The sequence below is a fragment of the Protopterus annectens genome, chromosome 3.part1, assembly GCF_019279795.1.
Source record: "Protopterus annectens isolate FY-2018-M chromosome 3.part1, PAN1.0, whole genome shotgun sequence".
In the NCBI taxonomy this organism is placed as follows: Eukaryota; Metazoa; Chordata; order Ceratodontiformes; family Protopteridae; genus Protopterus; species Protopterus annectens.
Window position 1 is genome coordinate 279,703,783 of NC_056732.1, and position 16,080 is coordinate 279,719,862.

At 37.5% G+C, this 16,080-nt stretch overlaps 1 protein-coding gene across 4 annotated transcripts in view; it reads right to left on the minus strand.

The window, feature by feature from the left end:
- THSD7A (thrombospondin type 1 domain containing 7A) overlaps positions 1–16,080 on the minus strand; it is a 2,877,792-nt gene that overhangs the window by 1,355,622 nt on the left and 1,506,090 nt on the right. For all 4 annotated transcript variants that reach the window (XM_044066751.1, XM_044066750.1, XM_044066748.1 and 1 more), the window contains one exon: positions 10,077–10,280. In XM_044066751.1, the coding sequence (XP_043922686.1) occupies positions 10,077–10,280 (204 nt within the window). The remainder of the gene's footprint in view (positions 1–10,076; positions 10,281–16,080) is intronic.

Here is a 16,080-nt window from a genome sequence, read left to right on the forward strand (position 1 = left end):
GCCCCTTATCCAAAATTCTTGAGAAATGCATCCACTTACAAGTGATGACATTTCTTAACACACACAATCTACTATCTACCACACAACATGGTTTCCGTCCACATCACAGCACTACCACAGCCCTTCTATCCTTCACTAATTATATAAACCTTCACAGGAATGATAACAAATATGTATCAGCCATTTTCCTAGACCTCTCAAAAGCATTTGATATGGTCTCCCACTCCATTCTACTAGACTCACTAACATCATTATCCTTCACCTCCTCTACTATAGCCTGGTTCAGAAGCTACTTGTCTGACAGGCAGCAATCAGTCCAGTGGAAAGGAACTCTGTCTACACAACTTCAAACCACCATAGGAGTCCCACAGGGCTCAATACTGGGCCCGCTATTGTTCTCTATTTTCACAAATAACCTCAAATGCTCTACACAACATGCCACACTCATACAATATGCGGATGATTCAACTCTGATCTGCTCTGCCTCATCTCCCATCACCCTACATACACTCACTCAAGATACCTTTATCTCAGTAGAAAAATGGATATCGGGTATCCAACTAATTCTAAATCCCAAAAAGACAAAACTGCTACTATTTACCTCTAACAGATAAAAAAAACCTCTCCTTTACCATAACATCTAAGGACGGCACCACCATCTCTCCTTCTAACCACACCAAACTTCTGTGCATTGAAATAGACAATAATCTCCACTTTGATGTTCACATTTCACATACCATAAAACTAGTACACAAAAAACTAGGCTCCCTATACAGACATAAGTCCTTTCTCTCACAAAAAGCAAGAGTCACTCTTGCACAAAGCTACCTCCTCTCAACTCTATTATACGCAGCACCACTCTTTACCCAAATCAGACAATGTGACCTAGACAAACTAGAATCATGCTACAATAAAATAGCCACGTTTGCTACTAACTCAACCTATAGAACCCATCACTGTGCTGCACTAAAAGAACTAAAATGGCTTGAGCTACCACAGTTACTTAACTATCACCAGCTGGGCACAGCCTACAATATTCTCAAATATCCTGAAAAAAAAACCCTCATTATCCAACCTACTTACTATCTATACTGCAAACCAGTACCTAAGATCCAGTGAAAAATCTCTCCTCTCCATCACCAAGGCTAACAATAATGCAGGGAAAGCACTCTACTCCCACACCATTGCCAGAAATTGGAACTCTCTTCCCCTATCCGTGTCCACTGCTCCCTCCACATCCATATTCAAAAACTCCCTCAAATCGCACCTTCTTAGTACCTGGTTATGACCTTGTATCACATAACCCTACCCATACTACTATTAACTCCCCAAATTCCTCTCTGATCAAATGCTGGAGCTCGGATCCCTGTAGGCTTGGCCATCTGAAAGGGTACTTTTAACTGTAGAATCTTACTTGATATATTTTCTTTTCTTACCAGTGTATAACTGACATTGTCTTTTTACCCATGTTCTATGTCTTCTTTTACCTGGAGTGTTTTTATTAATTTCTTGTTATATTACTATGCTCAGCATACATGATGTAACCTGTTTTGTGTATTATGCTGGATGTATTGTATTTGTATAACTTGATGTTGGAGCTTTACTCCCCGGGCCTCCACTGAAAATGGACCTGATCCAGTTGGAATTTCCCGGTTAACAAATGTAAAATAAATAAATAAACAAATAAATATACAGCCTGCATGCTTGCAAACACATACACACACTTACACAAACAGATATACACAAACACATGCTTGCACATACCTCATGCATGAGCAGACACAAGCACACTCTTATCTGCACACACATGTGCACACACATGTGCACACACACACACACACACACACACACACACACACACACACACACACACACACACACACACACACACACACACACACACACACACACACACACAAACACACACACACACACACACACACACACACACACACACACACACTCATACTACCTCTACACACACAAAAACGCATGTTAATTAGAAGATGCTCATTTTTTTGTTTTGTTGTTAGAATGACAGTGTGAGACAGCAGCTGGAAATGCCAGAATACTCTCTCCTACATAGTGATCACAGTAACTGTACAGTAAGTCAAAAGTATTTTATTTAAAATGCATGCCTCATACAAAGTGTATAAAGAGCTCTTGAGTAAAAAAGCTTGTATTTAAAAATATATTGTGACAGCTTGTTTGAAAACAAAATACTGAGTATCTGTTTTGTTACTTTTGTTCTATAATATCTAGTTTTCTTGTCTGTCACCTTGCTGGACCTTTTCAATGTTTTTCCCTTAATGCATTTCCCAGTGTTGCTGTGACATGAAACTGCAGAAGTATTGTTGAACTTCATGTTTATTTGCAATATCTTAGAAGATGAGTTTTGATATTCAGCAGTTAGGCAGGACTGGTGCTCCCCCGGTTTCCCGAAAGGTACTGTTAACTGTCATGAGGTCACCTGCAAAAATTTGACAGAATAATGGTCTTTAAGGCTCTTCATCACGTAGGTCACAAATTCTATCCACTGTGAATGGCGATGTTTTATATGCCGCATCTGACATAAGTACTGCAGTAGCTTGAGTGTGAGGGTACTCATCATATAAATGGTGGAACAACTATTTCTTGAGCCAATTAACAAGTATCAATCATTGGAAATACTTTGAATGTACACTACAGCACAGTTTTACGGTAGGTGATGTGGAGTAAGATAGAACAGTGATAAAGAGATCAGCATGGTTGCCTCAAATCATTTAGTTCTACAGTTTGTTTCTGGGCTCAAGTGATTGGTTTGTGGAGTCTGCACATCCTGTCTGCCCATATGTTTTGTCCTGGGAGCAATTGTTTTCACCATTCATCCCAGAGATGTGAGTTGGCATTCCCCAAATTACTTATAGGCATGCGTGTAGTGTGTGTGTGTGTGTGTGTGTGTGGAACAACAGTAAGGGAACATGCATGAACATTAATGGCACAGCATTCACAGAAAATCAAGTGCATACAAAGGCTACCTGATATGCTAGCCATTCCTGCTATGATTGTTATAGAAGTGTGCCCTCTTCCACTGGAGTAACTTGTATGCACCATGCATACATCACCCCCATGTGTATGCTAAGATGGCACTCTGAAATAAAAAAAAATATAAATGTTATGACTATAAAAACAGGTCACAGGACTATAGCATTATTATAACAGGTATGCCAAGTGACCGTCAAATACCTTTGGTCGCTGATCTTCTGGACATCTAGGAAAAAGGCCTCAAAGCAAATATCACCAACCATATTTAGTCTCCAGGTAACTCCAAGGTGCATAGGGTTAATTGTTTATGCATATAGATGGTGGTGGTGGTGGTGGGGGTACTGTTCATGGTTAAATTCAAATGTAAACAAAGGCCACAACCCACATACCCCATTGCCTTCATGTTAAGTAAGCATGTCATGCTATTTACTTTTGTTGTTCATGACGATTGCAGGCTACAAGTGCTGACCACATACACAACACTTAGGTCATCATAAGCAATAAAGAAACTACTGCTGCTTACTTAGTTTAGCTGTCTGTAAGTAATTCTTGGCCATAGCCATGCAACATGCCAGCTACTAGGAGTCTGATCTATTCAGCAATGAACTCAAAAGTGCTAACAGTAAAAGGTATTTTGTACATAAATAACAGCATTCATTGAATAAAAGTTTGTAAGTCAAATCATAAACCTAACCAGTGTTGGACAGCTTATAAGGGCTTCCATTCCAAGTACAGGAATGACCATATAGCTAATCCATTTAAAGATCATGTTTCATGTGATAAGTTCTTTGATCAAAGATGAATAATGATTTTTCACAAAATGGCCACTTCACCCTGTCTCAGATGTCTAGCAAATATAGAACATGGGGATCTTTCTTTCCCTGGTGGGGGACTGGGGGTAGAATGTATTATTTTCACTCAGTAAATGTGAACATAGGGTTTTGGGCCAGATACCTTTTTTTTTGCAAAAATTTCCAGATTCTTCTTCTATTTTCAGTGAATTCATTTCTTCTGGAATACCTGTAATTACAATGCTATGATTACAAGATCTCATCTACAGATAAGTAACCTCTGTTTAACATTCTGCATTTTTAAGTGGAGTGATAACTGTCTGTGAGCTGTCTTCCATTTCAGAGATCCAGTGTTCAGTATATTCTACCTTTTGGTAATCTCGTTGCATTTCTTCACTATATTAGTAATCATTGAAGTGTTTTTTTTTTCATTTATGGGGAGGTCAAATGTTGTCATAACAGTTCTGATAGTGAATGTAGTAGTATTTGTTGTTTTTATTCAGAAAGTAGAAGGCTAGTGGATCTTTGAGATGGCATGGTTAATCCAGATGAGAAGTCTTCCCAGAGTACTGGGGTATGTACAATCCTAGTTACTGACTGTTCAACCCATACCTCTCAACCTCTTAGAGCAAGAAATCTGCACAAAGCCACAAATAATGGGGAACAAAGGCCCAAAAATATGAACATTTTTTAAATACTGCTTTTACAAACTTAGAAAGTTGATAGACTAACAGGTTTTGCATTAGAATGAGTTTTCTGAAGGATATGAAGTCTGAAACTTAAATGTCTACTGTTATTTTTCTGACTTCAGTCCTCAATGATTTGCTAGTGATTTGCCAGAAAACCACAATTTTATGAGAAACATGCCAAAAATAAGACACAAAAATCCTGGACATTCTGTGAAAATCTGGACAGTTGAGAGGTATGGTTTAACCATTTTGATTGTGTCTTCCATAGTTCATATGTATTTCTTGATTTGATTTTGGTTATAAAGTCAGGAGATATAGAGAGAGATTCTGTTCAGCTGAATTTGTTGTTTTGGTTCACAGGTAGCACTGCCTTACATGCATTTGTCATGGTGTCTGCCTGTTTAAAGATACAACTTCCTTCTTTTTAAAACTGTGGTTATATAACTTGATCTTCATCTTACATTAGTCATGATTGAAGGGTTGATAAACTTAGTTAGGAGATCTGCTGGTCATAAGAAGGTTTGTTTACATTTAAATGACCCTAGACAGCACAGAGTCACAATTCCTTATTCTAAGTTCAAGTCCTGCTTTCTTAGCCAGCAGAAAATAATACAAAAGATAAGCATGTCTAGTCATTCAGAGAATATATGAATAGGCACATACTTGCATGCATAAATTAGTAACAGGCTGCATGTTATTGATAAATCATAGCCTTTAATTATTTAATCCCTGCTGTCAAAAACTATCAAAACCCAATATCCTTCTTCTTGTCCTATTAGGATTATTTCTACAGTTCTATATAGTCATAAGTCACTGAATTTAATTTAATCAGACATCTTTCTCTGGCAGTGTGAAACTATTGCTGTGTGCCACCTAACTTCATGTTTCCCCTAATCCCTTAAACTTTCGGTTTTGCATTCTACCATATCAAAACTATTCTTAGAATAAGCCAACAGAAAGTGCTGTTAAGCCAAAACACTTCTGAATTAAGTATAAACACACCTAAACATAATGGTATATTGAAACATCATTGTCTCCCTCTTTTTCCATCCTTCTGCCAGTTCAGTGTGCAAATCTTTCTTACATTGTGGAATGCAAAAGAGAAAACAAGACTCTAAGTTTAAAGCAGCTAATACCAGTAAACCACAAAGCAGCTACCACATAGCACTGGGTAGAAACAATGAATGTTTTCAGTATGTCTCTGCTTCAAACAATTTATACCGTTACCAATTAACCATTACAGTGTGGTATTCAAGTGCATATAGAACTGTAAAAATAAGAATCATAATAAAGTAAGAAAACTAGACCTAAAGTAGCAATGAGTAAACCAGGAACTGAGTCCTTTGAAACAAAGTTGTCTGTTTTTTTCCAGCTAGACATCACTGTAGAAAAAGTGTCAGTTTTGTAGATTATTCAATACCATCATGCACCATGCTTCACATACATGTTATTTCACACAAGGAGTTGGACCTATTATCATCCCAAGGATTTCCTGGAGTACTCATTCTGTTTTCGATGGATTCATTTCTTCTGGACGTTCTCTAATTACAATGCTATGTTTATATAGAGAGATTCATAGATGATAGCTGGATTGATAGACAGACATATACAAATATAAATATAAATACAGCTGTAGAGATCTAAAATAAAGCCCTTTTTACCTTCAAGTCACACAGAAGGCTCACAGAATGCTTGAGATGAACTTGTTGATGATTAAAGCATTATATGGAACATGTGAGGATCTATTATAAAGGAGCATATTAAACAGAATACAAAGAATAAAGGTCAGTCATGGAAGAAAACAAGAATAATTCAGTTAGGATCTGATTGGATAACTGCTTTGTTCTTATTAAAAGCCTTATCAAGGACAGAAATGTGCCTTTCTACAGGTCGCAGCACTCCATGTATATTATATCAAGCAGTTATGTTATGTGACAGTGACTATCAACAGCCTTAATTCCCCTTACATTTGAAGGAAAAAAAATGAGTTTGAAATGAAATGTATAACCTGGTTTAAAATGAGTGGCAAGGGACTTACACCGTCTGTCCCCTCTAACTTAATATAATTGATTTTAGCACCATCATACTTCATTGGAAAGGAATGAGTCGACATTTATAATATTTTCAGCTTGAGTGCATTTTTTCATGCAATGACACTGTTATTTGCTAAAAGCACACACTACCGAATGAAACATGTATTCTGAGGGGGGTATGGAAAGAACAAACACTTTAATGAAAGCTTATTGAATCACTATGAAAATAACACCTGAGTTTAATGCAAAAGACCATACTGCAGCACAATCTATATATGACAGAGTACTGAATGTCACAGTCAGGAGAACTCGTTAATGTGTGACTTCATGAATGTAGCTATTGTAATATTACACTAAAATGTCTGAGTATATAGGGATCCACACTGAAGGAAATCTTCCAGTAGACATGGGGTGGTGTTTCTGCATTATTAGCCATTGGAAAAAATGCCAGCAATGTAACTGTCTTAATGAGCCCACTTCTTAAGTCATCCTTCAGATAAAGCAAAGTTATGATGGAAAGTGAACCTGTTTTAATGTGTCCTCTTTATAAGTCACACTTCAGGTAAGGCAAAATGATGCTAGAACTGATTCAACTAAACAGGTAAAAAGCCGTACAGATGGAAAGGGAAATGAAATGAGCTATTGTCAACATATACAACATCAAAACAACCAGACATTTACATTATGGGATCAGAGCATGGCTGGGTCTCGACAGTGTTACAATGTCGCTGCAGAGAAAGAAATGGCAGTGTATACCCTAACTCCAATATGATGGTTGAAAATCTGTGGATGGAATACAATGGCCATGGGATGTGACCAGTGCCTACTTCCATGATGTGAACCCCTATCACTCTGCTGACAGAATCCCTTGTTGTCAGCACCTCTGCTCCACAGTAAAATCTGTAGCATGAGGTACATATCCAACATGTCCCCTTAAATGCTCTCCCAGAGAGAACTGAGTGAGCACTGCCTCATCATTCATTCCCTGATTCCATGCCAACACCTCCATATACCAAGCAGTTTGCCAAACCAGGATGACGGATTAAAATTTTATCTTTTTGAGCCAAGGAGCCAGCAGGTTTGATTACAGTTATGCAGGCTCTGCCCACTGCAGTTCTTTATCTTTGGAAATAGAGGATGCTTTGTTTATTTCCTTTATAAAGCCTGTGATCATTGTCCATACCATGCCAGCTGCTCCAGTGGCAAAGCTGCTATCAACAATAGACTTGTCTGCATCATAGTCAGGGTCAAGGATTTAGCCGTTTAAGTAAAATAGCTAGCATACTTGATTACAGTTATGCAGGTCCTGCTCACTAGATTTCTTTAGTCCCTTTGGAAAAGGGACATGTTTGTTTATTTGCTTCTTAGAAATCCTGCTGTTTGTGTTTCAAAACATATTTCTCAACCTCTTAGCCCAATTAGTCTGGAAAAAGCCTGACACAGTGGAGTACAAAGGCCCAAAAATAGAGACAGATTTTAAACATTGCTCTTATAAACTTGGAAAGTTGCTCTAATAACAGGGTATGCATTAAAATGTATTTTCTAAAGGCTATGAAGTCTGAAACTCAAATACATAATAGTATTCATTAATTTCATTCCTCAGATCATCCCAGTGATTTATCAAGAAAAACAAACATTTTGAGGAACAGACCAACATTTTGAAGCAAAAACCTGGGTATTCTGCTAAAATCTGGACAGCTGACAGCTGTGTTTCAGAACCATTCTACATGCAACTGAAAATCAGATGATACAACTGATGTGCATAATTACTGAGACATATTGTGTGTTTACTGCACAAATTTGCCATAAGATTAAGCTGATTTCTTGCTTATTACAGCAACATTATTTCTAGAAAAGTCTGTGCAGATTGCCTTCATCTGACCCATCATATATAGCATGCTTGGTTATGGTAAGTAGACATTTTTCAAAAGACCTCATTAAGGCAATAGAATTAATGAGAATGCCTTCAAAGACACAACAGATGAACATTCTGGCTGGCCGAAAAAAAAAAAAAAAAAAAAAGTAAAACAGCAGCAGGCAAATGCCAGAAAGCAATTCATTAAGCAAGTGGCACAAAGTGTTATTAGGCAGGATAATTACTTCTAGTGAAAAATTATAGAACATCCAGGGTTTTAGACTCAAAGGACCACATCACATATTTTTTAACTATACAAATGAATAACATCTTAGTATAGCTGTGGTCTCATTCTTTCATTCTCCTGCTGATTCTCAACAAGTTTGAAAATGAACTCTGCAGTCACAGCCCAAGCTTAATCACCTGTACCTCCTTATGTCCAACTTAATTATAAAATACCATTTGGTTAAGCAGTTAAACACTACATGTGATGCTATGTTCATGTCTATGCAATGAAACTGACATGGCCCTTGCCAATACTGCTCAGCAGCTTTAACAATTAATAACTTATAGCTCATGCTGAACAAACAGGGCAATTGCCAGAGAGGTTAACTTTATATTCAACACACACACATCTCAGAGTAAGAATATCACACTTCTCAGAGTAAAAATATGCATTTTTTTTCTTGAAGAGAATTGCTGTCATAACAAACACCTGTAGTTATTAATTTTGGTGTGAGAGACAATGATCCATTAAACACAGTGCATATGTGGTAGATAAAAGGTACATCATATCTCTTATACTTTGTCCAGTATACTGCATCTAAGGACCCTGATGCATATTCAAGACCAAAGCCAATCTGGTTCTGAAACATACTAAACAACTCTGGGCAACTAGACATTTTTCTGTTGAACTATTATCCTGAATATACCTCAAACTCATAAATAAATAGCACATATCAGACTATGTTGTTATGGCAAGTGTTTGCAATTTACTGAATGATTTGTTTCATGGCACAAATTGTAGCAAAGATTGCTTGTTTCTAAATAAAAAGATGCGCCTGCAGTAAGACATTAACCACTTCTCACATTACAACTACTATTGACAAAAACACAGCAAAACTAGTAAAATCAAATATGAAATAATCAGTTCAGCATCAAGAACCAAAAACTGATTGAGCTAAGTTTATTTTATATTAAGCTGCTACTATACAATGTATGATGAAATCAAATTGTAAATAAACCAAGTTTGTTCAGAATCAAGAGAAGACACTATTTGTCTCATGCAACTAAAAATACTTGCCCATCTTTTTAACTGTAATTAATGTACACCTGTTGAGGAAAGGGATGTCCCTTACATCTACTAATTTTATACCACATTTTTTGGATAAATATAACATCCTTTGTATATATGTCAACAGTAAGGTCAGACCACATGAAAGTTGCATCTCCAAAGTCTAAACTCTCAGCATTGCTTTGGTTGAAAATAGGATAACATTTAAAGCAAATATATAGCAATTATATAAAATGTGCATTTAAGAATTTTGAAGCCATTTATAAATGCCAGTGCATTCTCTTTCATTACTGTTTCTAAATAATGGGGAATAATTGCTATCTCTTCCAACTACTGACACTTTTTTCTGTATTACTTATGATTCTACAATAACATATAATAGTGCCATACCATCATTGTTGACACAGACAACTTCTGGAATTTGAGTCCCGGGCCCACAGGGCTTTCCATCATCAGGCACACATTCGCCAAGCCGCACTATCCGCCAGTCAAAGCATGAAGGTTCCTCACAAGGGATTGCTTCAATCAGATGAGGACAGTTTCCAGTTCCACCAGTGGGTTCATTTACAATAATCCTTTTTCTGAGCTTAAAGCCTGTGATAAAGAATTGATGAAAAATGTCCATCAATCAAAATCGGAGTTACTGATTTTAATATGTTATAACATTTTGTCTACCTGAGATTTTTATTTTTTTTTAGAAATAAAGTGATTTATCATTTACAATGTACCTGCCTCATAAATGTTAAAGCTGCTGTAATAAAATATAAACAGAAGTGTAGGGAAAGAAATCTAGTAATAAAAACATATAATGTCCAGACTGTTAGCCGACAGCTCTTCCTCTAGATATTATTCAGGACTATATTCATTCTTTTGAATCTTTATTGAGAAAAGACACTATCCATTATTAGCATAATGCAGAACAAAATGCCTTATCCAACAAATTCTGTACTATGCAACTGTCACTATACCATATAGTCTGTCTTCTGCCAAATGTAGACTGAAACAAAAATGTAATACCTTGGTTACACAGGTGATACATATGAGTGTCTCTACTTTTAACACTGCCAAGTACCCTGACCGACAACCACAGAAGAAAGTTAAATGACAGAACACAGATTCAGACAATTCTGTTATTACATGGCCAACATGTGAAAAGAATATATAAATCTACTGTCATCAAAAGTCAGCTGTTCTTTTGTAATCATTGTATTGGTTGATATGCTTCTTATATGTAACTTTCAAGATTCTAAATATCACAAAAAACAAGAAAATAGAAAAGCAAACACCTTGCTAACCATATATAAAGGTATAGCTTTTCTTTCTGCTCTTTTTTCTAATCTCACAAAACAGGAAATAAAACAGCTGCTCTTTTAAAAAGAAAAATGAGACGAGATCTCAGTTTTTGTAAACAACTTGTTCATTCTTGAAGTGTATGCATACTGGATGGATAGAATGTATGGCTTTCATCCCACTGGCCTGGCTGTTTATATAATTTTAACAACTGTATATTCTGAAACTGATTTGTAATATGAGCATGTGAAAGAAAACTGGCCATCTGGGTTCTGGGAAACTCATAAAATAATTTGGCCTTCTAGATCTGAATGATGATTACAATCTGCTTAATTTCTTGGCCATTAAGGGGAAATATATTTATAATATATCACTTTCTGCTGCATATAAAATGTGAGGTGCAATTGTATGTAGGAAAACACTTAAAAAAACAATATTAAAATGCAACATGTTGATCCTTTTTTTCTTTTCTCCTGTAATAATTTCCCCAATTTTGTAAAAAAAGACACAAAACATCTTCACAACCACAGAACTCCCTAAACCAGATAGTCAACACAACAACCACGGGTGCAACCATATTGCATCTGGCCCTCACTAATATGAGAGAATGCTGCACTCCCCCTACTGTAATGCCTTCCCTGATAAGGACAGACTACAAAATGGTCTCCTTTGAAGTAAAAATAAAATCTGGACTCCCAGCTAAACCCTGAAATATTCAGGAACTATTCTAAGGCTAACCTCCTGCTATCAAGTGAGAACCTGGCTAAATTTCAAGCCCCCAAAAACCCTGAGAACACTGCTGCCTATGCAGAACTGTTCACAGAAACCATGTACAAGCATGTTAGTAACTGCATAGAGGCACCTCTACCCAGCAGGACGAAGTAGAGAACTAAATGAAAAAACAAGCCACCCTGGTGAAATCACAAAAATCAATAGGCTGTGTAACAGTAGGAAGAAAATCATTTCAGAAATTAGGAGGTGCAGCACCCAGCAGGATAAAATCACTATCATCAAACTAAACAAACAACTCATAGGACAAATAAAGTCTACCAAAACCAAATCTGAGGTAAGTTTGGCCTCCCAGGCCAAGGACAACCACAAATCATTCTTTAGCTATGTCCACAACCTCAAAGGCAATACACAATTGTGTGCAGAGCTCATTGTAAATGGAGTCACCTATACTGTTCCAGAAGATATAGCAAACCTCCTGGCTGATAAATTCAGCTCCAACTTTACTCCTCTCTCCCCCTCAACCTTCCCTCAGGAAATATCATCAAATATAACTCCCCCTACTATCACTAGGGAACAGGTCCTTAATGCTCTCTCTAAGACCAAGAACACTGTATCAATGGGCACAGACAATATCCCAGGATGCTTTCTAAATAGCATGAAACATGACCTATTAGGGCCTCTGGAATTAGTATTTAACAATAGCCTCCAAACAGGCTTTGTGCCTCATTTATTTATTTATTTTATTTATTTATTTACATTTGTTGACCGGGAGTGTCCGACTGGACGTAGATCCATTTTCAGAGGAGGCCCGGGGAGAAAAGCTCCACAGTTAAAATAAACAGACAGTAGTTACATTGGATTACATTGCGATTAACAATTTACGTAGCAATTACTTACAACATATTTACAGATGAAGAACATAGTACATCAGTAGACAACTAGAATCTTTATCTGTGAAGAACATAACTGACATTAACAAATGTTACAATAAGAAGTTCCTGCTGTATAATAAGTACTAGGCTTATGAGCATCTGAACTTGCTATAATCAAGGTAGTTAGTGGAGTGGAAAGAAAGGTAGTGGTTGGATGGGGTGGGTGATATTAGAGTGAGAGTTGCAAGGGCATAGCCAGCATGTTTTTAGGTGTGCTTTTAGTAAAGTTTTGAAGTGGGTGCATGATGGTATGGAGGTAATTGTGGGTGGGGAGAGTTCCATAATTTGGCTATGGTGCAAGAATAGTGCTTCACCAGCAGATTTATTGGCTTTAGTGATCTGCAAGTGATTTTTGTTGCTGGATCTTAGTGGTCTGGTGGTGCGATAGGGTTGGAGTAGATTCTGGAGAGATGGGGCATTTAGTGGATGGTTTACTAGTTTGTGGGCAAGTTAGAGTTGATACCATTGAAGGAGGTGAGGGAGTTCAAGCCAGCCCAGTTCAGCAAGTGAAAGGCAGTGGTGACTACGGTAGGATGTCCCTTTGGCGAATTTGGCGATTTTGTTGTAGCAGGTCTCTAGCTTGTTTAGATCACATTGCCTTAGGTTGGTATATATTGGAGAGGCATAAAGTGGGGTGGAGATAAGGTGGGAATTTGCTACTGAAATCTTTGCTGCTTTGGTGAGAAGTTGCTTATTTCTGTATAACGCTCCTAATTTTTTGTGGACTTTTTTTATGGTCGTGGATATGTGAATGTCAAATTTTAGTTTATTGTCTATTTCCACTCCTAGCAATTTGGTGTGTTCAGTTGGGTATATAGTGGTGTTGTCTTTTGCTGTGATGTTAAAGTGAGAGTTGTTTTCAGTATGTTTGGTGGGTTGGAAGATGAGTAGTTTAGTTTTGTTTGGGTTGAGTATTAATTGGGCATCAGATAACCAAGTCTCAACAGAGAAAAAGGCTTCCTGTGTGACTTTTTGCAGTTTGGGTAGGGACTGGGCTGAGCAGATGATGGTTGAGTCATCTGCGTATTGTATGAGTGTGCCATGTTTGGTGGCAGAGGCTAGATTATTGGTGAAAACAGAGAAGAGTAAAATGGAATTCTCATGAATGGAGAAAGGCAACAGTCATCCCTCTGCACAAAGGTGGGCCATCTACACACCCTGGAAACTGCAAACCGATAAGTCTCACTAGTCTCATATGTAAAGCCATGGAAAGAATTATCATGGGGATAATCAATAGAGATATAGTAAACTTCCAGACACTGGACCCAGCCCTGTTTGGTTTTGTCAAGGGAAGATCATGCCTACTCAACCTGGTGGACTTCTTTGAGAAGGTCACCAAAGCAATGGATGAGGGCAAAATCATTCACACTGCCTACCTTGACCTGGCCAAGACATTTAACACAATACCCCACTTGGGCATTGTTGACAAACTCATGAGATCAGGTACAAACCCGTATGTCACCCGATGGATAGCACACTGGCTCACAGATAGGACCCAAGAAGTTAGAATTGGGAAGTCAACCTCTACAAAGAAGCCAGTCACAAGTGGAGTCCCTCAAGGATCAGTCCTTGGACCACTCCTTTGTGGTGCTTACTTCTCAGAAGTCAAGGCCAATGTCAGTGGTTTCTGGCTGACTAAATTTGCAGATGATTGCAAATTAAGAGCTATCATTGAATCTCACACTAACACAAATGTTCTCCAGGAGGGGCTGACACAGACAAAGAACTGGCATTAGAGCCACGGACTAAAACTAAATGCAAAGAAATGCATAATAGTATCCTTTGGGAAGTCATCCATGCCTTGTAACTATCATACTGACAATATACCCTCTTGAATTGACCCAGTAGTCAGGGACTTAGGTACACACATAGACAGTAATCAAGCCTTTTACCATTATGTGTTTACAGTGGTGAGGAAATCATTTTATAGTATGGCATCTAAGTCTAGGAAGCCATTGCTTCACTGTATTTGGCATTCATCAAACCTATCATTGAGTACTATGTCTCTAATGGAGACAGGTTACCTGTAACTGGTTCATCTCCCAGGTCTACGCTTACCCTTATCAAGGGTATCAGAACTTGTCAGAGATTTGGGATGCATGGCTAGGCTTAAAAAGGCTCTTGTGGCCATTAGCCTAGTAAAGACCTATGAACATATGAGCCTATGAAACATGGCTAAATAGATCACAACTATTACTAAATCCCAAAAAATCTAAGTTACTAATATTCTCATCCAAGCCACACCCATAGTACTTAAAAATGTATTCTCAAAACAGCACTAAAATTGAACTTGTAAAGACAGCAAATCTACTAGGCATCACCATATCTATAAGCTATCATAAGCTATCTTTCAAGCATCATATTCTTACTACAATAAATGAAGCATACTTCAGACTAGGCAAACTCTATAGACATGGACTCTACAATGGACAAACCCACAAACACAAAACTGGCTAGTACCCTGATACTTAATTCCCATCTCTATTACTCCTCCATCTTTACCAACCTAAATACATCTTTAACCAACAAATTGGAATCATGCTGTTATAAAATTGCAAAATGTGCATCCGGTTTACCAAACCGCACACACCACTACCAGGCCATTAGGGCACTAGAATGTTTTGAATTCCCCCACTACCTCAAATACCCCCAGCTTACTCTTGCTCACAAACTAATATACAACCCAGAGAACTGCCCTGCGCGTCATTCTACCCTTCAACTCTACATCCCCTACCGGAATAATCAGTCCACTTACAAACAGCTTCTTAAAGTATCTAAGCCCAATAAGACTGCAGGACAATGCCTGTATTCCCTCTCCATAGCAAAATTATGGAATGCCCTACCCACCTTCATTACACAAACTGAATCCTTAAAACTCTTCAAATTCACCCTAGAAAAACACTTTCCTAACAAACAAATCTGTACTTGTGCTGAAAACTATAGACTGCCATAAACAACTTCTAGACTTTCACTTCACTGACTATTATTGAGTACACTAACTAATATAGATCTTTAAACACAAGTAAGGACAATGTTAACCTACTGAAAGTTTTGGCTTTCATGTAATAGATTAGTATCTCAAACACTCTCTTGTTTCTCCACCCTTTAATAGGCTATTTCTAAAACTGTCAATGAATAACTAATGACCTGTGTACCATCATTGTATCATCTTTCTTGCAAAGTGTGCCTTTTTAGAAAACTGTATGTGTACTATTAACACCTACCTAGATGGTATTAGCTCTCTACAATGCATGCTGCTAATCTCTTACAATTGTATTTGAAATGTTTAGAAATTTATAAAATTTGTATACCCTGCTTTATTACTGTAAATATCATCTTTATAAAAAACACCATTTCTTTAACTGGAGCTTTTCTCCCTGGGCCTCCACTGAAAATGGGTTTTTGACCCAGTAGACTTTCCTGGTCAACAAATAATAATA